The 27,210-nt window shown below is 39.3% G+C and overlaps 1 protein-coding gene across 1 annotated transcript; it reads right to left on the bottom strand.

Annotated features, from left to right (window-relative positions):
• Positions 1-372: 372 nt before the first annotated feature.
• TARS (threonyl-tRNA synthetase) lies at positions 373-15,326 on the bottom strand. Its single transcript, XM_027709468.1, has 19 exons — positions 15,283-15,326; positions 14,907-14,987; positions 13,855-14,045; positions 12,689-12,812; positions 11,526-11,647; positions 11,215-11,332; positions 10,347-10,411; positions 10,187-10,265; positions 9,482-9,628; positions 8,480-8,578; positions 7,515-7,681; positions 6,809-6,971; positions 6,581-6,718; positions 5,993-6,070; positions 4,327-4,427; positions 4,112-4,216; positions 3,373-3,445; positions 2,515-2,629; positions 373-1,572 (listed from the first exon to the last, which is right to left on the bottom strand). The coding sequence occupies exons 1-19, from the start codon at positions 15,301-15,303 to the stop codon at positions 1,424-1,426; spliced, it is 2,136 nt and encodes a 711-aa protein (XP_027565269.1). The 5' UTR covers positions 15,304-15,326; the 3' UTR covers positions 373-1,423.
• Between the last annotated feature and the right edge of the window lie 11,884 nt (positions 15,327-27,210).

The raw sequence follows: 27,210 nt of genomic DNA, 5'->3' as shown, positions 1-27,210 counted from the left end.
ATCCCCCCCACAGCACTTAGATGGAACCTTTAATCTGAATGAACAAAAGGAGGAGGAAATAGATTTTGCTGAAAGTTGCTGGGGTTGTGATCTGAGTCTGAATTCACTATGGGTTCAAGTGCTGATAAAATGTGACCATCTCCCCTGAGTAAGACAGGTGAGAAAAGGCAGCATGAAATGCTTCTGCCCAGACAGTAATGGAAATGGCAAAACTCATGAGGTTTCGAAAAGATCAGGTAGTTCAAACACGTCCTCAGCTTTGTCTGATCTTTGCTAGGGCTGTAGCAATAGCTTTCTTTTTAAAGGAACTGTTACCAATCACCTTGGGAAGCTGTTAAGATTAGTTAAGATTTAAAAAAAACAACACATAGATGCAAAAAAACCCCAGACCAAGATTTTATTTTTTGTCAGTAACAGACATTTGCCTTTCATCAGCCAGATGTACAAAAATGCCTCAAACCAAATACAATTGATGAGATTCATCACCTGTAAGATAGAAGGGGTCCTAATTAAGTATGTGGTGCCCTGGACTAGAGGCTTGGGAAGGAAGTGTTCCATGGAAGGGGACTGTACCTATTAAATTGGAAAATTGCATTTGTCTTAAACAAATAATCACTATCCTTTTCTGTTCAGTACTTTCTTGTTTCTGGCGTGACACACAACCTTACTGTAATGACAGTTCAGAGACAGGAATAGAAAGACCTTTTGTTTCTAAGAATCCTGGTTTTCTTAACTGCTTCTTTGGCCCTACTATGCCATGCCTTTTCCAGACAGTGTTATCCCCTTTCTTCAGCTCCAAGGACATGACCTGCAGAGCCAGCACATTTCAGAGACTGCCTTTGGAAAAGGGAACAGTAGGCTTTGGTTAGCAGCTTTGGTGAGCAGGTCGGTGCTCTGTGGCAGAACATTTCCCCTTTCATGTGACTGGGAATTCTTGAGAGTCAGTATATTCAACTGATGTGAGACAGGGAGACAGGATGTCAAGACATCACTTTCCTTGTTCATGGAGACACTCCAAAAGCTGCTGCTGTGCATGTTCACTAGGTGGTTTCTTAAGCCTGAGGTTTTTTTCTTACAACTTTCACGAAAAACATTTGTTACCAAAAAGGATTTTATTCTTAACAGGGTAGTTAGAACGCTATAGGTATCCCTGATTAACATTGCAATTTTCCCTTGCAGTCACAGAAAGCCATTTCACCTTGCTTCATCTGTCATTGGTTAGAGGCCAGGAAATTTTACTTCAAGGTTTGTGAAAAATTGATTTTTTTAAAAAAAGAAGCATTTCTGACTGAAGAAAAATCCCCATTAAAATGAGCATGAGATTCAAATGTGAAATCTGGCTCAGAACAAAAGCTCTGTGGTTAACTAAACTAGGAAAACTAGAATATTTTTTCTTTTTTTATGTCAGGTAGAGCAGGTGGTATTAAAATTCTTCTTCGGCTTGTCTGGAACGAGAGCATTTCAGCTGCACTAGCCTCTCCACAGTGTCTGCAATGGTTCTCTCTCCATGCACCTTGTTATCCCTGGTGCGGATGTTCACTGTTCCACTCGCCTTCTCCTTTTCACCAACAACTAGAAAAAACCAAGACACAAAGGAATGAACTTAAAATTCAGCAAGCTCTTCCCCCGCCCCCATCCCTGCGAAACTTTAAGCTTACTAAACAAAAATTCTAAAAATCTTACAGATACCAAGATAATATGTGCATGTCTAACTAAAATAAATTTTATATAACACACTTGCAGATGGTGTTTCTCCAGTACCCAATCTAAACTCTTTGAAACAACCTCTGAACGCAAATAAGGTGAGATTTTTTTTTTCCTTAATAGGCTGATTATTTGTTTGTGGTCCTGAAAGCAAAATGTGCTTGTGTCTTATTTGTATCAAATGCTTGAAGTTTTAAACAACAGCACTTTTTTCATGGTTCTGTCAGTTACTCTGAGGGCAGAGTTTCTCTGTCAAAGGCTCCTTCGACTCTAGTGAATCCCAGATAACTTTAAGATCAATGACAGACCCCCAATTTACATGACAGGACTAATGTGCTCCTTCAAATCAAAGACTTCAGGATCAGTTTCTAATTGTCCCTGCATCACCCTCTCTAAAAGAGGCTCACCCTGTGCATGCACAGCTCAGAAGTGCACTCCAGCTGAATGCAGTGAAAATATGGTATTTGTTTTGCTCCATTAGAAACAAGAGCATAAATTACTGGGAGAATGAAAAATAACTGAAGGATCTGACTGACAAAGGACAAGAGACTTCACACGTATCTCCACATGGCTGATGAAAGAACAGCAAAAACCTTTTTCTATAGCAACAGTAATGCCTTGGGTCACAGTGATCTTTCAGTGACAGCTATAAAGTGAGAAATGCCTATCATGTAGGCAGGAAAGACTCTCTGCAATGGAGACTCTTCGGAACAAAGTGACCTAAAACACTGATTACAATCCTGCCCTGCTCACAGAAGATCAAATCCTGTAACAAGAAAGTCAGCCAGGATAAGGTAAGAAATACGTTACCTAGAATAAAATTATACTGTGCAAGCTGAGCATTTCTGATCTTCTTGTTCAGTGTGCACCCAGGATCTACATCAACGTCTGCCATAAATCCGGCATCATGGAAGTCCTGCCGGACCTGGGAGAAAAAGTATTTAAACTGTCACTACTCCTTTCATGATCATGAACTATTTATGATATGTAGACTTAAGCCAGTTAAGATTATCTGACCCCTAACACAAAGACACTGTCATGGGCTCAGGCGCTGGAGACGATCCCAGTTCAAGAAATTAAAATTAAGTCAGCTATCATGCAACTACATACACACACAACAAATAGGCAGTGATGTGAACATCTAATGTTTGGGCTGAATAGTGATTGGAGTTTGATACTGTAAAAGGCAGCAGGCCGGTGGAGCTTACTTATTGGAAGAGATCTTTTTTTTTTTAATTTATTTTGCAGACTATTTTACTCATATATAGTGTGCTTGAAAAAACTATAGGAGATTGTTGCTGGAGGCAAAATACGCAAAGACTTATTTTCACCTTTCTTACTGCTCTGCAGTAAGATGCACATGGCCCTGGGAGACTTGAACCTGAGGGGTAAGACATCTTTTGAGCTAGAGTGAAAAACTAAGTTTTCCAAAGATAAAAGTCTCACAAAGCTCAACATTTATTGTTTATGTACCTAAAATCTAACTCAGGTTATCTTTAAGACAGATCTACACAACTTCATAAGCTAATTGTCACTGTAATATAAAAATGACTCAATATGCAAAGACTTAGAACACTTGTCTGAGATAAGTACTACTAATCATGAATAACCAAGTATTTCAGCTAAATGCAATATACTGAAAATGAAGCACAAAACCATGTACATCACCTTTTGAGCATACTCATCACACGCTGGTCCCACTGGTACCACCATTACCTGCTGTGGGGACAGCCAGAGCGGCCTTCAATAAACAAACAGAACAAGTTTATTTAGCTTTCAGTATGAAATCCTATTCACAGACAGAAGTACAATCTACACAAGAAACTCATCAAGCCATCTGGTTAGATTGGGTGATGACAGCCCTATACTCATTACAACTTATCTCCTAAAGAGAGCTGAGTGTCTAAAAGAATTCAGTGTGGGCAATAGCACTCGCTGACCAGAAGACTCATGTTGTGTTTTACAATATACAACAAATCATAATTGAGTTGTTGATCTTATTACTAACTAAGCACAGGAAAACATTTACTTTCGTACAGTCTTGTTATAATCAGAGGGGTCATTCCCAGTGGGTATTATACATATATTACAAAGGTAAAGTAGGTCATGTACATAAATAACTCTTTACAAGGCAGCCCAGCTGCAAAAGCAGTTGGGATACTTAGGCCTTGGGCAGAGTAGCTGTATGCTGCAACTGCATGAGCAGTATCACATAGAATCTACCATATCTTGAATTATTTAATACCTAAGCCAGGTGGTTCAGAAGAAATTGCCTTGTGGTATTCCTATGGCATGTCTCTGTAGCAAGCAAGAAGAACCAACCAACCCTCTTGACTCTTGGATGCTTGGGGCTAATTTCTCTCCTAAAGTGTTTATTCAAACTGGAATAATAACTTTTCAACGTTACCATTTCCCTCCATAGTTTTCAGTTAGAATGGCAATCATTCTCTCCACAGATCCCAAGATAGCCCGGTGAATGATAACTGGTCTTGTTTTGTCATTACCATCATGGCTGTAAACAAAAGGGTTTCGTAAGGTTTTTCACTTGATGCAAACTTATGTCTGTAAGCGTCAGTGAAGTCAGATTATACAGAACTTAAAGCCACCAGCCTCTGTGCTTACCTGACAAAGGTGAGGTTAAATCTGACTGGCAGCTGGAAGTCAAGCTGAATTGTAGCACATTGATGGTAGCGGCCAATGGCATCTTTAATCTGAATATCAATCTTAAAAACACAAAGACACAAACTTTTACTACAGCTTAAAAGACAAGGATTCCCCTCGGAAAGCAAACTCATTGTTTTAAGACGGAAAGTTTTGTTCAATGCAGAGGAACTATATGTAGCTTTAGACAGCACAGTTTTACTTCAGCCTGTGCTAGAATTTAAGTGATTTGCAGGTTCTGATGCAAAAAATGTTAGAGTAAAACCAGAGTGAGTAAGTAGAGAGACAATACTTCAGGGGGGAACTACCTTAAATATCTCAGATTACTTTTTGTGACTTTCCATCTGGTACTCTCATGGGCCTTTTCACTGAGTGAATTAAGCAGCCTGTAAGTGCAGAACTGAACGTGTCTGCACAAAATAAAATTTCCTCAACATCAAACTGGCAAATTTACACTTCTATATTATGCGGTATTTGAATACTTTGTTGCTTATGTTACAAATTCAGGGCATGAACATGGGATGAGAATCCTACTGTTAAACAGTCCACTTACCAGCAGAGAGTCAGATTAATCAACGTTACTAAGTCCTGACCTATGAGTCAAGCCTATTCTTTCTTTTGCATCTGACACTTAAATCCTGAATAAATTTATGATACAAGTTAGACAGAAAAGACTGATAGAAAACAGTAGATTTATAGTGTCCTGACCTTATTATTAATCACATTGCTCACTTACTCATCATTTTACCAGCATGGCTATATGTTGAGCCTGTGTGCCTTATTTTAATTTACATATTACACACCCAGATCAGTGTTTTAACAACTCAAGACCTAAATATCTTTCAACTTTGCAATAAGAAGTCAGAGTTTATCGTAGTTCAGCTAGTTATCATAGAGCTTCATTCTTTACAACCTACTTTAATTTCAAATTCAGACTGTATTAGGAGCAAGTGTAAGGTTAATTAATGTTAACAAAGGCTCCTGTATATTTGCCTTCTTTCAATCAAATGAGGAAATTACTAAATTTTGTTTGCATTTCATGTTATGAATGACTAGCTGCTATAACACATTTCACCTACAACATAATAAACTGAAACTGAATCATTAGCATACAAATAGAGTAATCAGAACAAGTTTACTATATGAGAACACAGACATAAATGTAGTGTAGGTGTATTACGGAAAGATTTAAAAGCAGTTTACTTTTGTTCTTGTTGTGACCTAGGATTCACTTATCACTGAAAGGAATATTTCTAATGCAGGAGCTGCTGTGCTAAAACAGATCTTACAGTGCCACCTTCTGTTCACGTTGCCCACTAAACCAGTCAAATCCGTTTAAGCTGCAGACAAATAGTTGATTCATGTAAACTGGGTTTAATTAATGAAATGAGTGTTAGAACTCATGTTACAACCATGTGAACACCAAGATGACAGAGTATTATCCCTCTCTCAAGCATGTCAGAGTTTCTGTTTCTGGAAAACCAGAAGATTTTAGCCAGACAGCATCTTAAAATGGTATTAGATAACTGTAACAAAAAAAAAAAATCCTTTATTCCTGGATAAGGCCTTTTGCCTTATCCAAACAGAATTAAAAGCTGAAACCAGTTAGGGGTTAGCACATACTAACCTTAGGTCCATAGAAAGCTCCATCACCAGGGTTTAACTCCCACTTCTCACCAAAGGCATTGAGGCTGTTTTCGAGTTGCTGGAGATAAAAGGACACACACTCAGTGTTTCTTTCCATGTTACAGCATCAGGTCAGCCTGCTACTACAGATACGTGACCCTACCAAATTCTCTGTACTTCTCAGTTGCTGCTGAAACTCATTTATTGACTGAAAATGGGAAGTTTTGGAAGAGATCCAACTAAAAAAAATTAATTAGTCCAAATTTAAACAAACAAAATTAATGCAATCATTTTGGAAGAGGCCAAACAAGCATTAGCTAAGATGCAAGAACTGTTTATGCCAGATTCAAAGTCTGTAGATAACTTTGAGATGAGATCCACCCTGGTACACCAAATGTCTATTCCTGCCCCATCTTCTCCCCAGCACTGCACCTGCACGGGCTAACCCCATCCCTTCCAACCTCACTTTCAGGAGATGGATCTAAGTCTTACTACAGGGCCTGCCAGAACTGGTTCTCTTTGCAGTTCTTACAGAACTTGCAGCTGCAGCCTTGCTTTTGTAAAACAAGTTAATAAAACTACTGTTTACCTTTTCAGCCTGATTCCACACTTCAATATCTCCCAGGTACTTTTCAGGACGAGTGGAGAGATTCAGTTTAAAGGAAAATCCAAAGACATCATACACAGTACGCAAGAACTGCAGACAACTCTTTATCTCCTCTTCGATCTTTATGACAAGAGAAATAACGTGTCAATTACAGAAAAAAATCATTTAATGTGATTTTAATGCCCAATTTCCTTTCACAGCAGCCCATACCTGCTCCATAGCACAGAATATGTGAGCATCGTCCTGCTGGAACCGGCGCACTCGAGTGAGCCCTGTTAGAGCTCCTGACAGTTCGTTGCGGTGCAGGACTCCAAAATCAGCCAAACGCAACGGCAGCTCACGCCACGATCTTGGGCGATGATCAAACATGAGGCTGAAGGAAAAGTTTGTTACTGGGAGCCCACTGAGAATCAAAATTCTGCAAAGTGCAGGCAGTGAGAAGCTACCAGTGACTAAGCACATGCCCATTAAGCCAGTGGTGTAATCTGGATAGAACCATCAGTCATATCTAGTTTTGTCAGGAAAACAAATGCACATCTCCTTTTACAGCTGGTAGGCTTCCCCCACCTCACAGAGAGAAGATACGAGAGGTCCTAAAACTGGGCATTAAAAGCTGAGTGCCTAAACTACCACAAAATTGACAACGTCCCAGTATCTATTTTGGATATCTAGGTTTTGTAGTATCAAGGTAAGCTTCAGGTCTAAACCACTGTCACTATAATGGTGGAAAAATGACACTTCTCAGTGTCTCAAGTAAAAAGAGAGTGTAGGCAACAACACTCACAATTACAGCATGCCTGACAGCACGAAGACCTGAAGACAGCCATCTCTACAATTACACAGGCAAAAGGAGGAGGGTGGGATTGTTATTTTTTTTCCCATCATCTTTGCTAAACTGGATTTGCTATGTATTTACCAGTGTCCTGGGCAGTTCATGGGCTTTAGAGCAAAGATTTCCTTCTCCACTTCAAAGGAAAACATGTTGTCACTGTAATGCTGCCAGTGCCCTGAAGTCATCCACAGTTTGCTGTTGAAAACATTTGGAGTGACAACCTCCTGGAATCCACGTTTTCGATACTCACTCTAAAACAACAGTTGTTTTATTTTATTGTTTATACTATTTATTTTATTTGTTTACAGTTCTTTTATTTAGTTTATTTTATAACTTTATTTGTTATAAAATAACTAATAAAGAAAGCAAAAGTATACATTTCAATCCGCAGCCATAACAATATAAAAATGCTGCCGTACAAAACTCCACAACTTAGGGAAGGAGGAAGGGAAGAGAAAAATTCAAGTTGGGCATGCCAGGATACTTCCCTTCCACCAGCACCACCCTTCCCCCAAACAATTTCTCTGTAGTAAGCAAGAAGAACAAGTTTCCTCCCTGCAAGCAAAGCAGCAGTCTCTAATTACTCAATGACACTTGATAGTACATTGCAGCCCAAATATACAGTAAAAACACAGACTTCAAATATTACAACAGGAAGATCAGGGGTTTTTTCCTCATATATTTTCAAAGTGAATAGGTCTACAGGGCCAAATTAAGAAAGTTTATTAAAACAAATCAATATGCATCAGTGGAACAGCAGTAGTGTGAGCTTAGCCATACCATTAGATGTCAACGAATTCATATTATAAAGCACCTTTATCACAGCTTTAGCTGCAGATAGAAAGTACTTTTATAATATAATGTAATTTTGCAGAGATTGTGACAAGACCAATTAAAAAAAATCATGTTTCTTTAGTGCCTTATAGAATTAGGAGATTAAAATATTTTGAAATGAAAGGCTATTAATACTGTTATATGTAGCATGCTGTTACACATTTTTCTAAAATCATGCAATTTTTTCTAGAAGTTTTCCAAAAGACAGCACTTACCCGGATGAATTCAATTAATGTATTATAAATGTAAGCTCCTTTTGGCAAGAAAAAACAGCTACCAGGGCTAAGCTCATGGAAGAAAAACAGTTCTTGGTCCTGCAGAAAAATAATACTTGTTAAACTCAGGATTTGCACCCTACTTTTTTCACTTAACATTCACAAATTAATTACTACTGACTGGGCATCACTATCAGTTTCAAAAAGAAAAACCTGGAAAAAAACCCCACAATATCCAATAGATCAGATGCCTTTTCACTAGTATTTTTATGTCCATCAGTAGTTACAGGGGAAGGGGATTGTTCAGTTTCGTGTTTCATTACTGATGCTCCAAAACTTCACACTTAACTCCCAACTGCGCCCCCACAGCTTCCTTTGTTCATCGACAAGTAAATGTTTAGTTCTGCTTCTGCAGCTAATTATGTGCACGTGAAATGATTGTGTGAACTACAGTGAACTACAGCTGGCTAATGTGACAAACTGTGGACGTGCTTGAGGTCTGCACAGTAAATTCTTCTGTATTTTTTCATGATGTACTAGCAGCAGACATTATAATGCTGTTCAGAACTATCAGTTATCTGATAGGGGTATCTACTAAAGAGAAATGAACCCAAAAACCAGCCAACCAAAAAACATAGTTATGTATTACAGATTCTGAAATCACACAGAAGAAAAGAACTGCGTGAACAGACCACAGCAAACTGTGTTGGAACGAGCACTGCCCACAGAGTGGGGCATTCATGTGTTGCAGATGGAAGTGTTTCTGTTCTGTTCTGATTGCTCTGTGGAATAAGGATGTCATTGGGTTTAAAAGAGCAAAAAGTTATTTTTTCTAGGACTTTGATGCTTGAAAGAAAAGTACCTGACTTTGCAACTCAAAATAAAATTGTGTCACATCTTGATTGTGGCAGCAAAGTATACGCTGTCTTCAAGAGGCTTCTAGTTAAGGGGTTAAATCCACACAGTGTTTTTGAAATACATTACTTAGAAAAACTGTCTCACCCGCCCAATTTTTCTGTGATCTCTGCTTTTAGCCTCCTCCTGGAATTTTTCCCATTCCTTCAGCATTTTTGCATCTGGGAATGAAATTCCATAGATCCGCTGGAGGGATTCCATATCAGCCTTGCCTTCCCAATAGGTAGAAGAATTCTGCATGCAAAAAAATAAATGTAACACTGAAGAAAAGGAGGAGCCTCCACTACTACAGCCTGCTATGAAAAGGCATATAATTATTAATAAACCATTAATGTGGAACAACTAAGGCGTACAGAGAATTTTAATCGTAAATTCAGAGCACTGATCAGAAAAATCCAGAAAGAAGAGGTGAACACACTAAGCAAATATGGTTTCAGGCTCTCTCCTGTCTTTTTCCAAAGCCTATCTGCTCTCTTTGTAGCCATCCTTTTCCAACTGTTTAGTCACAAATAGCTATAACCATCAGCTGAGCAAAAACTATAAACTTTAACTGACACAGTTCAGTCAAAACTTGAGCTAAACTTGCGTTCCTATCTGTGCTGGAAGTGCAAGCCCTGGACACACAGCTGGCTTCATACCATGTGAATATCATTCCAGCACACAACCTTTACACAATTTACAACACTGAATTTTTAGCCAGGTTACTCATTTCACAGTACATTCTTGCCTCAGCCCAAAGACAGCAACACATTTTCAGTGAAAACATTTGTCTAAGGAAGTTTCAGCACTTACCTTATGAATTTTTATGGTCTTTATCTTGCCAGTATGTCTGACATGAGGCCCTCTGCACAAATCTATCAAGGGACCACACCTAAGAATAGGAAAGCATTTATTTGGTATATTTAACCCTAGATTCATAAATCCAGTAATATTATGATCCACGCATAATTACCTGTATACTGTAGTAGTTGGAGTATTGACCTTCTCATTCAGGATGCGACACTTGAATTTATTATACTGAGAAAAAAAGCAGCACAAATATTTGTTAAGTCTTTGTTAAGCAGGAGAACTGGCCAGCAGCCTAAATTATTTGCAAACCTGATGCTGTGCTGCATCAAAAGAGGACTGTAAAAGAGACAGACAGAAGCACAGACCAGTAGCAGAGCAAGCTGCCCAGAAAGCAGTTTGTGTAGTCTCTGTCCTTAAGAAATTTTAAAGGCCCAGCTGGAATCCTGGTCTGATTTCAGTGTTGGCCCCATGCCCTCTCTGCATGATACTGGACTGTAGACCTACAGAGGTAGGTCTGAATGACACTATTATCCTCCTGATGTCCCAACAGTGAAAACTCAGTAATGTCTACCTCAGGAATTCAAAAAAAATATTTGCTGTTAGGTACTAAAGAGAAAGCATGAACTTTTAGTATTGCTTGGACTTTCTCAGAAGTCTTCATTTTAAAGTGTTTTATGAAGCTTTCTGAATGCAGCAGCACATGCACTTACAGTATCACACAGCCAAGATAATACAACATAACTGCACATAATACATTGCAAATTTGTGTCTCTGGGAAATAAATGAAGAATGCAAGTTCACAGATTTTTTTGAAGGTCACCCAGGGGAAGAAATAGTTCTTACATTCTCAAGAAACTAAGAATTACATCTTTGCTCATTTTTTTTTGTTAGATATCACAAATGAGTTTATAAGAACCTTAAAAAGTTAATTTGATAGACTTTCCTCTACCACTAATAGAACATACACTAAAGTTACAAACACTTAAAGACTAATTGCATGAGGCTAGAAACAACCTTCTAAATCAGCCTACCTTAAACATTTCAAGTAGTGTTTCCTTCTTAACTTCTAGTCTCTCAAAGGCTTGTTTTTCCTTCATTATCTTTTTGCATAATGTTTCCAAAGCAGAGAAGTCATTACTTGATACACCCCTAAAATAAACACACAATAATTTTTGCTTCCATTTGCAATTTGTGATCCACCAGCCTGTGGATGGGAGGCATCACAAAGGACAAAGTCATCTATAGCAGTAGATACGATGTTCCAGGAACAAGTACACGACAGAAATTTTGCTGTGACCGCCATCCCACACCTCCAAAAAACCCAGAAAAATACAAAACATACCCTTCTTCAAGGAACATGTCATAATAAAATCCATTTTCGATTGGTGGGCCATAGCACAAACAGCCACCATAGATCCGTTCCATTGCTTCACCCATTATGTGAGCACTTGAGTGCCAGTACACCTAGTGGAAGTAAAAAAAAAAGAGGGAATTAGTGCATTTCAAGTGTTTTATTTCAAACCTTTTTTGAAACTCTTGCTTTTAAGGATACACTACATCAGTCAGCAGAATAGAAGTGACCTGCCCAGCAACACTCTCAACCCAAGTACCAATGTTTCCAAAAGGTAGCATTTCCACCACAAAACGGTTTAGACTGTGGTAGTAAACAATTCTTATTTCCAACTACTGTTGAAATTATTCAATTATTTTCAAGAAGTCTGGAAACTAATTCAGAAACCTTTTTTTCCTAATAACTTCAATCGATCAACTCTGCATGAAGACCAAAAGGTGTGCTTTCAACATTAGGCTGTTGTCCTAGTCCAAAGATTTTATGCATGGGAAATCCTGCACATTCCATCTTCTAGGACACCTGAGGTTTTGACAAAACTAAATCCATAAGAGTTAGTCTGTCTTGACTAGCACAGACAAATCAGGAGCCCTCACTTAGCCAGTAAGAAAACTCCGAGTTTGAATGCAAGACTCTTGTGATGAGTTTGACTGACAGTTTCTTGTACCAACTCATTTTTTCTAAAGATAGTATTTATCAGTTTACTGGATATCCACATTTATCTGAATGAGTAGGCAAAATAAAGTAGCTACTTATGCATGTAAAAAGAAAAAGAGGAGTCCACTCAGTACTTTATCATTGTACACAGACGGTACTTTTGTACTGTTTTGTTCTCAAAGGCAGTGCTGAAGAGGTCAGTTCAAAGGACCTCCACTATATGAACACAAAGGTTGTAAATGTAAAATTTTAACGAGAATAAACTTGACATAATCTACAGCAACTGTGAGCAGAATCGGCTACAAATACACAGCAGAATGTACATTATCTGTACTACCGAAACCACTCTGTAAGGAACTATTAGGAAATGCAGATGTACCTACACTGCAAACCTGTTCCTTCCTTTTCATCTTCTGAACACAGTAAATATGCAAATAACTACCAGAGGCTGAATTTCATGTAAATCCAAGGGCAAACAAGTTTTGGTAGAAGATACTCACTGCTTGAGCCTCTTCATCTTCAAACTTAAGCAGCTCCAAGGTACAATCCTCCTCCAAAGGACGGTCTAGATCCCAAACCACCTTGTTCACTTTAGCAATAACAGTGTTGTCAGCTAATCCCTGACTACAGAATAAATATAAAAGCACAATTATAAGTCATAATAAGTACACAGTATTTTGAAATCACCAAGTAGAAGTCCCCCGGATTTTCCCTCCAGGTTGAATAAGATCAGGAGTGCTCAGAGTGGACACAATGTCATAAATAAATTCCAAATAAACAAGCAGCTTAGCCAGTCTTGAACACTCATGAAAAATCTTACTTATATTTCAGATACAGAAAGCAAATTGTGTTATATACCCAACATTCATACATTCTTTAACATATTTGACTTAGAGGCAGCCACCTCAAGGTACTAACCTGACTTCCCAATCCTACTGCAATATAAGACAGAACTTCTCTCTTAAAAATTATCCAATACCATTTTTGATGTACTAACTTTATAGTTTGTATCCACTAGGCAAAATACCCTTTTCTTGATCCCAAATCACAAAAGTAAATAAATTCCAATGTCATAGCACCTTTTGGGGGGGGGAGGGGGCAGAAAGAAAAAAAAAGGAATCATCCAATTTTTGTAATTTTAACTCAGGGTGTTCACTGTGTATCATTCAAAAATGACCCACAGCCAGTATGAGTAACCTGTAGATGTGCAATACTCTTTTGGATAGGTATCTCCCATGCAAGTGAAAATACAATTAAGTGAGAGATACTCGTGCTACCTTTCTCTGAAATCAATTGAAACATCACCCAGCAGTTGTCCTCCTCAAGCCAATGCAAGCTGGTTTGCAGGTGCTAACATTCAATCTGATCATTTACTAGCATATCAGTTCTTAATGCAAGAGCAGTACTTGCAGGAGAAAATCCGCAAGTAATGTGTATCAAAAAGACCCCAATTCTATTCTTATTTAATTTTAGAATATTTTAGAAACTGTACCTTTATAAAAAAGAAAAAAATTGCACTCCAAAACTAAAACCCAACCGGTTACCTCCAGTTCATTGTACACAAGGTGCTTTGAGAAGAGATAAATGACTAAGAAATCATACATTACCCATCCCCTCAAAGCCACTGTCTGACCCTGATTGCGTGTATCACAGAACAGAACCATACCTAATTCCACAAGCGATTTGATAAGGAGTAGTCTTCCAAGATTCAGCATCAACCTGCTTGCCATCAGGTAGTGTAACTTTAATGGGTTTACTGTCCTTTGCAGCTCTTTCTGCAATAAGTGCATCATGTTCAGCTTTAAGTTTATTGTACATCTCTAAACGCTCATTGATAAATGCAGGCCAAGGATTCAGCTACACAGAAAAAAGAGAAAAGAAAATGGTTTATAGATTATTAATCTGATAGCACATTATGTCAAGAATGCAAACAGTGGTTATACTTTTCATAAGCAGCTATGTGATGATATCTATATACATGCTATATCTAATAAATAATCAACATTATTCTGGGGTATGTAGTATTAGTTACATCATTCATAATGTCATAAGGCTTCAGTTCGATGAAAACTATACCATTGTACACCTGTTTAATAAACCACGTTACCAACCACCTACACAGCTTATTAAACACCTGTTTAATAACCTACGCAAGGGCAAAAATCAACCTGAAAAGACTGTATAAGAGCAATGTAAAACCAGATTTTTCTTCTTAGGTCAAAAAACTAAGGCAATGCCAGTTCCTGTCCAGCCAGACAGGAACTGACTCCAGCTTACACACGTGTACTGACGTCAGGGCTATCCGCCTGGGCACAGCCAAGGTTGCACAGCTCTGCAGCTGGCTCAGGACTGGTGCTGGCTCACAGCTGGCCCTCTGTGCAGTCAGAAGGACGTGTGTTTTACCCACCACAAAGACGGAAAAGACAAGAGCACCTTATGCAAACTTCCCTCATCCCAAAGATCTGCCTCCTGCCTCCCGCTGCAAACAGGGTCACAGGTGGAAAGCATCACCGAGCCGCAGCTGTGCAAATCTGAGCTGCCCTCCCATTACCCCAATGAAACTTGGTGCAGAACCCGACAACGTCACTTCATGGCAAAATCTGAGAAAGACGTAACTGTATCGCCTGATAGAACACTTCAGAAGGACCAGCTGTAGCAAATGCCACCAGCACGCCCAGGACACGGCATTTCCCAGCCCCCGGCCGCGGGGCAGCTCACCTCCGACCGCCCTCCATCGCCGGCCCCGTCCTTCATCTTCTTCTTCTCGTAGTTTGCTTTCCTCTCTTCCCCACTGCCCACCTGCGGAGGGCGAGCACCATTTCCTCACTCTCCAGGAGCCGCTTTAACCCCCCTCAGCCCCCCAGCCCGCGAACCGACCCAACGCCCTCGCTCCGGGAAGCCCCAGCCCCGCTCCCAGCTCCTTTTCCCTGGGGCACATCCCACCGCCCTCCGGAGCTGCGGAAGCCCCAGGGAAGACGCCCAGCCCCCTCCGCCGCCAGCACCCGCCCTCCTGACAGGGCTGCCCCTCTCCCGAGCCCTGACGCGGGGCCGGAGGAGCCACCCCGGCTCAGCCCGAGGGGGACGCGGGTCCCACCTGTCCGTCACCTCCCGCCATGGCCGCGCGGAGCCGCCCGGGAAGGGGCGGGCGCGCAGGCGCCGCTCGGCCCCGCGGCTGATGCAACCGGGGGCGGCCGCTCCGGCAGCGCTGGGCATGGGGTGGGAGGGGGAATGCGGCCCGTGAGGGGATCCGGCAGCTCGGGGTGACAGAGGCTCTGCCCGCACCCGTGATGGAGGAGAGTGGGGCTCGTGTCTCCGTACCCCTGCTCCCCACGCTGCCGCGGGGAGAATCGCAAAGTGAATTAGGTTGAACAAGTCCTCTGAGCATCGCGTCCAACCAGTGACCCATGGCACGAAGTGCTACGTCCAGTCTTTCCTTTAACACCCTCAGGGGCGGTGACTCCAGGGACGGCAGTCCATTCCTATGTCTAATCACCCTTTCTGTGAAGAAATTCTTCCTAATGTCCAACCTAAACCTCCCCTGGTGCAGCTTAACACTGCCCTGTCTCTGGTTGCCTGGGAGAAGAGACCGACCCCCACCTGGCTACAACCTCCTTGTTGGAGAGAGAGAGGTCACCCCTGAGCCTTCTTCAGACTAAACATCCCCAGCTCCCTCAGCTGCTCCTCAAAGGACTTGTGCTCCAGACTCCATCCCAGCTCTGTTGCCCTTCTCTGAACTCACTCCAGCACTCAGGGATACCTGGCTACCATTCCCCTGAGGCAGAAGTTCATCAGGGATGGATCACTGAACGGAAGTACTCTTTGCAAAAGAGACTAAAATATAATAAAAATTGGACTGAACAATGTCTGATTTTGGGGGAGGGGGGTGGGGGGTGCGCAGAGAAGAAGTGGAAATAATTCTGAGGTGGTTGTGTCAGACCTGAAGCGCAGGAGTGTCCACAGCTGTCCTGAGGGAAGGCTCAGCTCAATGCCTTAGAAGTTATGGACACTTCTGAGAAAAGGATGTGATATTCAGGCATTTAGTTTGTAACCTTCTTCCCCTCCTTTCCCTCTAATAACAATGTTTTCACTTAGGAAGCTTATTTTCTTTCAGCACATTCTCATGGTGGCTATGGACTCCCAGAGTGGTCAGTCCCAAGGCCTGAGGTGTGCCTGGTAACATTACGTGTAATGGTGAAGTCACTTAGTAGCCTAGTTTGAGGAAGGTGTTCATTACAAGATTTCATGTTTTCAAGAATTTCTTAGTAGCCTAGTTTGAGGAAGGTGTTCATTACAAGATTTCATGTTTTCAAGAATTTCTGGCATAGCATCCTTGCTTTGAAGAGGATAAATCACAGGTCAGGGCTTGGCTTGGACTTCTGCCACCTGCAGAGCATCCAACACCACTTCTGCCTCCTGGAATCGCAGCATTCTCTTATCTGCAGAAGTGATCTGGGAGCTTAGAGTGTTTCAGTCAGCTAAAATGTTCTCAGATGGACATCAGAGCACCTCAGGCTCCACAAACTTAAGTGCTGGAAGTTTTGCTTAGCTTTCAAATACTGATTATGTAGTGGTGAAGGATGGTTAGAGAACATTACCATGCTATTTGATCACAAGTGTAGGAGCTTAAACAATGCAAGTACTTTTATCTCTATTTTAAATATGAAAACAGAAAGGTGTAGTAAATAGGAATTTAAAGACAGAACCAGGCGTAGATCTGAATAATTAATTTGTTGTCCGAAAGTAAAATATGAGCAGCATAAATATTGGCAAAAACATTTATTAAACAGCTACACTTAATAATGTATGTAACATCTCTTGTAGCAATACGATGTTTAGTAATGCAAAGGATATTTGTTCTATAATACTAATTTTTATGTTTGCAATATCTCCTAAAATCTTTTTTGGGTGGATGAATTACAGGTGGCTAAAAGGACATTGCAAAACTTATAGATAAATTATCTAAGCCCAAAATGAACAAAAAACTGTGCTGATACTGTTAAAGAGAAAAAACGGTTAAGCATTTCAAAAGCAATTGGGAAACTGTAGGAGAACTATCCCTTGTGCCAGAAGATGGCAGCAGCGAAACATGGTGAAATAATAAGACACAAATTCTGAGGGAGACCCTGCTCACAGCTCTTGGCTCTGGAGACAGGATTTATGGCAAAAAGTACAAAACTAAATGACTCTTTTACTGGCTTCACTCTTAAGCAGCGTATTTAAAGATGTGTGACTGAACTCAACCATAGTTTAATAGTATAAATTGATTTCAGTATGCTTTAATGATTATCAGCGAGTGAATAGATGTTGCTGTTTCATGTGAAGTTTATTGGGAAAAATGTGGTCAGAAGTTCCGATTGGAATTGCAGTGCCATTTGTCTTATATTTCATTTAGGAAAAGTAAAAATTAAAATGAAATCAAAATCAAATAAAAATTTGAAATAATAAATGAAAATATAAGTAAAGAAACATATTAAAAAAGCTAATCAGAAGTTTTGAAAAGAGAAGACAGCAAAAAAAAGTGTGAAACAAAAGGTAAATGAGCATACATGGAACTGAGGAAGGAGAAAGAGATGATATTTTAAGAAAAATATTTCTCAATCTGTAATATGTTTACACCACTTATTTGCATCAGCTGCTCTAGGGAAATCATCTAACTTGTGATACAGCACTGGACTTCCTGTAAAATGTCTAGGTTTGTTTGTATTTGTGTACATTAAATCTATTTAATCACAGATATAAATCTATCTACTGTTGACTGTGGAGTATATACTAACTTCACAAACTCCCATCTAATTTGAAAATCAAACTGTATGAACACCGCCCATTTACATACAGGGTTCAAAATATACCATTTGAATTCAGGGTCAAGTGGATTTCCATAAGCCCACTTCAAGCAAAGGATTATCAGCTCCAATTACAAAATCATACAAATATGGCAATCTCAGGTGTGAGAATTGAAGTATCTTCGTGCAGTTTTCTGTTTTATTAATTTCACCTTGGCTGACACAACAAAGCATTAGACTTCTTAGAATTCCAGTATAGCAATCTTAGACATGTACCTTCAGAAACTGAAAAATGTGTAAAGCTAAATAACAAAAGTTGACATTAAATTTAAATACTCGTGGAAACAACAGAAGTCCCGATTCAAACTGGAACATGCTAGGGAAACTGAATCTAAGCTGTGACGATTAATATATTTTCAACTTTTGGGGCCTCATTATTAAAAGAAAACAGTTATATTTTTAGGAGGACAAGAAAAATAATTGATATTTCACTCAAAGAAGGAGACAAGTTTTGATTTTTCCATATCCATGATGGCTTTGTGTACAGCCTTTGCTAGATATAGTCCCTCAGTCTTCATGCTGCCAAAAGGTTTGCCAAATATCAGGCTTTTTTTTTTTTCTTTTTCCAAAAGAGCTGCATGCTCATGCTTGCTAGGGAGAAAACCCTCACTAAGTGCAGAAATCCTGCTGACCTTTTGTAGACTGGAAGCGCACTTCACAGACAGCTTCATCCCACCTGTGTTCCCTGGGGTGCAGGTCCTCTTCACTTGCCCCTCTTACCACCTTCATGCCTGCAGCAGTGCAGATAATGCATTCCAATTACTCAGGGTCAGTTTGTTCTCCACTACCAGGCAGGTTTTTTGAGTAAAACACAATAAAGGTTGTATTTTGTCAAATGTAGGAGACATCCAGTTTCATTGCTCATAGTTAGAGATGCTGAGATGAGAGGTTAAAAATTCTAGGTGGAACTTTAAACCAGGGTTCACTCCTTCACATCAGATAAACAGCAGACTTACACTAGGAATCCTTGGGCCTTTCAAAGAAGTGACATGCTGGGTGATTTCCCCTCCTCTCCCCGCCCTTTCTTCCTCCAATAAAATTAGATTTGGCTTTCTGCTTCTTTGTAACAAACATATCAATTATAACTCAAGTCTCATTTCCCTGCTTGTTAATTTTACCTCTAATACACTTGGCTAAAATGTTCTAGCATGCTTAATAGCTGAGTCAATAATATTTTGTTGTCTCACATCATGAAAAGTAGTAGGTGTGCATACATTCAATTAACTCAGATCTTCCTGTGTTCTTTTCATAGAGCTCATACATGTCAGATGGAGGGGGCACATTATTAATCCATTATTAATTATACATTACTGTACATTAATTATATACATTATTAATGTATCTAAGGTTAAGACACTTTTCCAAACTTTTGCCTTCAGGATAAACTACCCCTGCTTCACAGTATTACAGCAGATTACTCCAATTTTCCAGAAAGATTTGCACTTCAAAACTTGAAACTATTGTTTGTTTTTCATTTAAGACCTTTTTTGGATATTGGTCTCAGAAAAAGATGTGCTGTCTGCAGTTGTGACTCCCACTCTGGTCTCCACTCTCAGTCTTGTGACTGGGCTGTGAGATGTGGATCCAGAGCTCCTGCCTTCCATTTCCTGTTCTTTGGTTAAGATAAAACAGTGAGGCACCAGTCATTTAAAAAGGGAAGTAAAATGTTAGTGATTTCATATACTAAGCAGGAGGGGTGATAAACTAAAAAAAAAATAAAATGAAAATCATATGTCTTTGACTGTCATTAATCACAACTTAAACTACTACAACAAACTAATGTTAAAAATCACATTGATACATTTTTTTGCCAAACTTCTGGATCTTGGACACATCCTTGGATTTCGTAACTAAATTTCAACTAGCTTTTACTACAACTGAGCATCACCAAGCTATTGTACTACATAAAACTTTTTTGCCCATATATGGAATTTTCCAGAATACAAACCACTTTTTTGTTAATCTTTTTCCTAACAAAGAAGTATCATCGTTCATTTTAGTGTGTATTTCAGAATTCAAAGTCTAAGAGTGTGGGTTTTGTCAGATATTTTTGTAATAAGGGAATTCCCTTTTTTCCTTATAGATACCACTGATATTTTTTTCCTCAGAATAGTATTTTTTGTGCCTATAACAGCAGACAATGGATATACTTACATAATACCAATACAATTAAAAGTTAAATTTCACAATTTATGAAATTGAAAATTAATTAGCACCAAAAAAAAATAAAATTAGTCTGGTTAGAGAACCTTCCTGATACTCTTACACAAAAAGTAGTGATTTGCACAATACTGAGATTGAACTGCTCCTTTATCTTCTCTGTGTGCAGAGTCCTCCATGCCATGGCATGACATGGCACATGGAGATTTTTTTTTTTTTACATAGTGTAATTAGATGCAAGAAATGCATTTCCCAGTCATTTCTTTGGTACAGTCCATAACCTTCAGTGTTCCAGATTTGATTTCTTATTCCAAGCATTCTCCATCATTACTCCATAGCCCTGGGAATCATCTCCAAATATTAAAGGACAAAAAAATTCTTGCAACAGCTTCTTCTGCTAATGCTCCAGCTGATAATTTTGAGGGGAAATGGCAGACTACATGGAAGTTGTTTTCTAGGATTTTGTTTCCTTTGACCATATTTTTCATTGACATTACGATCTAATTTCACACTTTTCCAGTGAAGCTTATTTTATTTGAAAAGTCTGTTCTCAGTTTCTCTTTTCAGCTATGACTCAGATGTTCTGGTGATCTTCTCATTAACATCCCTTTTTAATGATGCTTCATGGACACAGTCCAGTAACATTGCTTCAAATAAAGAAGCACATGAAAGCTGATGAAAAGAGGGACATCTTAACTGTGAATTTTGTCAAAGCTCTTGTGACAAGTTATATAAAGGCTTTTTCCTTTGTGTCCTTTTCACTTGGAAGTATTTGGAATGTTACTAAAAATTATACCAAACTGGTAAATTGTTTCAAAGTTTTATAACTACAGAGAGAAAGGACAGAAAACTCCTTAGTTAGCAGTGGCTGCTGAAAGATGGATTCCTGAGGGACTCCATTGTTACGTGCTGATCAGAGGAAAAAGGTATTCCCAGGGGACATACAAAGTTTTATTTATTTGCAGTTTACCTAGATGAATGGGATGGGATGTCTTTGCAATAGCATGGAACAGAAAAAAACCCAACTGATCACTATCTTTAAAACATCTGCTCCATATGGAAGGACAACAATATGTCTTTTCAGTCTTCTCTTTTCTGTACTAAGCAAACTTAACATTTGAAGCTGTCTCAGGGGGACATGCTTTCAGATGCTGGTTCTTCCCTTCTGAACTCTCCAGTTTGTCTGTGATTCTCTCAAAACAATAATGCTTAAAATGTAGTACTCCTGCAGAGCAGAGAGACTATTGCTCAGAGCTGAGGCAGAGCACTTCAGTTAATATAACAGCAGCGTATTGCTCACTCTCCTTCGGTTTGTGGCTCATTAGGATGAGCAGCTCCATTCTGTACTGTTTTTCTGTATGCTTTCCTAAAGGGAAAAGCACTGGACGTTACCAAATTGCTTCTTTGACTTCAAACTACCTCTCCAGTTTGTTGGTCACAGATTTTTAACGTGTGCTCCTTCCTCCCTCATACAGCTAGCGACTTTTTGGACAAGAACAAAATATAGGATAGAATCAGCTTGAAATATCCTTCTGGTTTAATCTAATCAGTTTCATCTAATCATGCAAGTGTTCAGTAATTAATGCAGCCTATATTAATACAGACCTTTTTGCCTCCATAAAGTGATTATTATCACAACTGGCTGCACTTCTCACTGCTCTCATGTCTCCCTGATGTCTCCCCATTAGTTTGTCATGATTATGGCTTTGTCTTCTTGTGATTCTCTCATACCTGAAAAGTACTGCACTGCTTATCATACATTGCCTCTGCTGCTAGGCTGTGTACATAAAGCTTTCCTTCACAAATATCATAGGGTCAATCACCCCTTTAAACAATGGCATCGCTCAATGTAGGCAATAAGGGTTAACCACAAGAGAAGGAAAGATGGTAAAAAAAAAAAAATTTCTACACATACACACACACATATGTGTGTGTGTTTGTATTTTATCATCTAGGTCACCTGCCATCTTGGGTGCAGCTGCCTTAGGATAAGAAATTTGTTGCTGCAACTCACCTGGAGCTGTTTTCTGCACTAAAGGTTATCACCCCCTCCAGGCTCTTGGCACTTCTTCATGCGGAGCCGCTCCCTAGCCTGGTTCTGTCAATGACCTAGTTTAGCAGAAACACCTTTTACACTCAAATCGTACTGACAGAATGAGGGTAAGTAGCAATTACACGTGCAGTTGTTCTGACATATCTGGAAGGGCAGTAAAGTCTGGCAGCAAAACCCAGCCAGACAGCCAGCTAGGGGCTGGAGACCCATTCCCAAAGCCCCTTCTTTTACATCAGCTACTGCCAGAATGGGCATGACCTGAAGCCATTTTTTGGCCTCTTTTTTTTACTCACAGCAGTACAATTGATTTTGGCAAGAACAGTTGTGCACAATAACCCAACAGTCCCACTTCAGCTACAAATTATAGTGGAGTCTTGCTCTGCTCTGCCCTACATTGCACCAGCTCCCGATTGCCTTTGAGAGAAACAAGTTGGCCAAAGTCATCTGCCTAAAAAGGTCTGTTTGGTATTAAAAGAAGAACAGTGGAACAATTAGTGTTGAAAACAAAAAGAATTAAAAGCTGGTATTTTCTGTCCTTGTTTTCCTATGTGAAAACTGTTGGGAAAATCTGAGAGGAAAAAAGAAGTTTAAAATTGCTTACTTCTTCAAAAAGATGTCTAATTCCTGCTAACATTTCCACAACTGCGTATGTTTGCTCTTTCTGTATGTTTTGGCAGCAAAATACATTAGGATTTATTTTTTTTAATAAATATAAGCAGTGTTTCTGTTCTTTTGACCTTAGTCTATAAGTGCACATATAGGAGAATGAGTTAAATATTATCGAGCAGGTTTTTGTGTGTGTGTATGTGACAAAAACACCCTGTCAGCAAAAGCAAAATACACATCTAAAAGAAAGAACAAGCAGGCTCTTAAGAAATACATTATATACTGCACATAAAGATATCACTTCCTAGAGGTCTCTGTTGTCAGTGTGCAAATACAAGCCACACTTCCAAAAGGCCTTTTAGTTGCATAAAGCATGAGGATACCTCTATTTCCTCTGCCTCTGCTTCTTGCAGCCTGAAGAAGTGATCACTGCTGAGTGCCTGCCTTTTATCAGGAACTAGAACCTGTGAACCTCTGTCCATTTTGTTTGCTGAGCCCTTATCCATCTTGGCCTAATTAAATGACATTAACTGTTGTGTGAAATGGCCAGTTCCTCATTAAGAGTAAGATCTCCTCTTTTGACTTGCTTTGCTGTATAACCCTTGATAGACTACTGGCATCCCGCTCTTTGCTCTGTGCTTTGTCTTCCTCCATCCACCCATCGGTTCCTGGAGCTTTTGTCCTTCTCACTCAGTAATCTCATTTGTTCCCATTCCAGTGATGTGATGACAAACGACAAATGTGTATTCCACTAAGTCCATACACTCACTTTTTTAATTGCATTAGTGCTTTAATAAACTGGAAATGACAGAACTCCTGAAGCACATATTTTTATTGAATTAAATATTTAAAATATTTTTAAATCAGCCAATTGGAACAAGATCTGTCAATACTATTAAAAATGTTTTTTCCATGCATTCCCCATATTTTAATCATCAACTAACATGCAAGAGAAAAGACAACCAGAGATTTCAGCACTAATTTCTATTCTAAGGAGTTCCTGCCTCTTATCTCTGGCATCTTTCTGCTGTCCTTTCAGATCTCTTCCTCTGCCATGCCAACACAACTGCAAACCTTATCAAAGAACTGATCTGGCTTAAAAAATAATGCACGTTTCCCCTCAGAATATTCTTAGAGATCAATCAGTTCCTGGGATGATATTACTATGTAAACTGACACTGCTGGTAGAGCTGAATATCCAGACAAAGCATAGATGTCTGGTTTCTTTATATAGTGAGAATTCTGTTTCATTTATATGGGAGTACATGTGAAAGTAGCACTTTGGGATAGTTCCTGTTTTGAGTTTACACATAACATTACAACAATCCAGTTCCTTGGTTGTCAGTGGATCTGGGATGTCTGCTCCCAACTGTTTTTGAGGAACACCAATTTCTAACATTTCTTTTACAAGCAATGTGGGTACCTACTGCAGAGTTACTTAAGCAGAAATGTTCTTTGCTGTCCAAAGCCTTTTGGTTCCTCTGGACAGAAATGCCATAATGTTGGTAAGGCACAGCAGACATTTGTATTTAACCACTTGCTATTTATCTCAAACTATGATATGGTTGTTTGATGGAGATAGATGTACGTGAGGAACAAGGTGCCCATTGTCCCGTGCACTGCAGTAACTATCCAAGGCTGAACTATCTAAGACATGGAAATGAAAAACAAGTGAAAATCACAGCAATACTTGGATCCAAACCAAGATGATTTATCCTCCTAATTTAATTTAGTTAGCATAACAGTCTGTTCTATACCCAGGTATTATCCAAAATTACAGAAATTGGTTGCCTAAACAAAGTGAATATTTTGTGATGTAGTATAGGCAGAAGAGGAAAGTAAATTTTGCAGACAGGCAGTATGAGCCAAGGGCTATTTATAAAGTTACACTGTTGAAAAGGATGCAAGAGTTGCATTCTCAATATTGCTCTCATGACTGAAAATACTTGCAAAACCAGAGGAAATGTGGCGATACTTTGTTTAAAGTGAAAACAATTACAAGAACATCTTTCTTCTTAGAAATAAAAATAAAATCTTAGAAATAAAATATTGAAGGTTTTGATGTCAACTTATGATCGGGATGTTCTTCCACAGGCTTCAGTGGAGCCATGCATGTGCTGTAAAACACAAATGACTAATGCAAATAACATTTGCTGTGCATAAAGCTGTCTTTTGCCCATGTTGTATGTTGTCTGTGGTGGCAGGCAACAGACAAGAAGTATTATTCCTCCTTAAACTTTCATGACAAGAACTTTAATCTTTATTATTTATGGAAGAGAAAAGAGTGGAGGGCAGTCTTTTTCATCCTACCATCTCCTGGTTTTCCCATTTGTAAAATAAAAATGACATCCACCTGCCTGTCTTTACCATACTTGGTGCTGTGAAGTGGAAGCTGTTAAGATAGCAAGAACAGTGAAGTGCAATTACTCTATATATGTACGTATGCCCAAGTTTTGTGTGTAGTTCTGTGATTTTGTAGTTCTTATGTACATATCTCCACAGAAGTTTGTGTCACTTAAAAGGAAAATGGGTAAATATGTCCCCTTTCCATTTATTTGTTTTTTAGCATCAGATTGGCTCATCTTGAGTTTTCATGCTGCAGTATTTTCACCTGAAAACAGTGTTGATTTTTACATAACCTAAGTATATGAAGGTAGGGTCACAAAACACAAAAAGAGACGCAAGATACATCATGTTGCATTTATAAATCCCGTAGATATGTTCCGGAAGAGTACAGATTCCTTAAAATAAATAGATAATAAATTTCTTGAAAAACAGGGAAAGAATTTGCAAGTCTGAGTGGCAGGGTGTGTTTGCAGTACAGATGATATTAAAGCATTTCATCTTTTCAGCCTGTAGGTGGGACTGTGTTTTCAGTGAACCCATCTGTGAAAAAAATTTGAATCTGCATCGGCAGCTCAGGCTGCTGCTAACGCTAGTTGGAGTGAGTCAAGTGATTCTTGACTTGTGCTTAAGTTATTTCTGGGGGGGAAATAGCCTGTGTCCGAAATTACTCTAGTCCTAAAGGACCAGCCTGAAATCTCTGTTCTCACTGAAATCCATGGGCATTCTGCCTGCTACAAATCCACAACTGCAGGATTTGTTCCTATTAAAAAGCATTTATGTAGCTGAAAAAAATAATGTCTGTGGAGAAATGTTGAATTTATAGCTATGGAAAATACTGTAAGTGAACTAATGATGAGGCAGATTAAGTGACATTTTGATTGGAGATTAACAAGTAAATTCTCATGCATAACTTCCTGGCTCAGAAAAATAAATCAATCACAGGCTGGGATTCTTCCTTATAAAACCTCTTAGGGTAAAGAGGAACAACAGAAATGTTGATGGCATTTTGGGCACACAGAAACACTGTGACTCCCCTAACACTGAATGCAATTCCTCAGGTAAGTAAGCACCACATACTGTGGGCCAAATGTTTTTATGAAAGCACTGAAATTGGACAGTACTGGCTAGATGCCTTTTGTTTCTTTTTTTTTTTGCCTCATACTGGCCCTGCTTCTCCCACTCTTCTTCATTCCCAGCAGTACTTTACCTCACAAGGAGCAGCTCGTGTGAAGGGAGAGCAGCCCTGTGATTTATGGGCTTACTATCTCTTCCGTTGTGTTTACACAGCTTACGCTCAAATAAGACAGCTAGGAGAGTATGGAGCTCACATGTAAAATGGAAAAGATATTCTGGTGGGGGAAGGAGGAAATCAAGAGAGATCTGACCAGATTTTGGTGTTGTAAACACATCTGTAGGGTCACCATAAAGCAATGACTACAAAGGTCAGCATTTCAAAATGTGTCTTAAGAAAATGTTTTTGCAAGCTTTGTGGTGAAGATGGCTGGCGTGTTGTATATTGTAACATTCTGCTTAATCTCTGCTATGCTATACGGAGTCATTTACAACAAAAAATGCCTGACATAACTTACAGCACAGGAACACACAAAACCAGCTTCACCAGGGTGGATGTTTATGTAATCTTCAAGAACACTCTGAAGTTTGATTCAGTAATCAAATAAAACTATGAGAGGCACATTTTTCAGAGACACTACCCATCTTTGAATTTCTGAGCTTCTTTATTTTACCGAGCCTTGTTTGATAAATGTCAATGATTATTTCTGTACATCGTGTTATCTGCTGTTTTCACTTCTCGGTTGTAATTGCAAAAGCACTTTCAGCTTTTCTTTATTTAATAGAGCCATCTTAAAGGTGAGCAGATGGTCATCCCAGGAGTGCAGGTTTCCCATTCATAGCTTGCACGGTGAAGGCAGCAACAAAAGTTAAGTTTACACATACTGCCCTGACAACGACCTCTGTACTGAACTAAACAAACCCCTTCTGTAAAGCCAGAAGC

The sequence above is a fragment of the Neopelma chrysocephalum genome, unplaced genomic scaffold (genome assembly GCF_003984885.1).
Source record: "Neopelma chrysocephalum unplaced genomic scaffold, ASM398488v2 Primary Assembly neopelma1_96780, whole genome shotgun sequence".
Classification (NCBI taxonomy): Eukaryota; Metazoa; Chordata; class Aves; order Passeriformes; family Pipridae; genus Neopelma; species Neopelma chrysocephalum.
The sequence above is the reverse complement of the archived record's forward strand: the minus strand, read 5'-3'. Positions and strand labels throughout refer to the sequence as shown.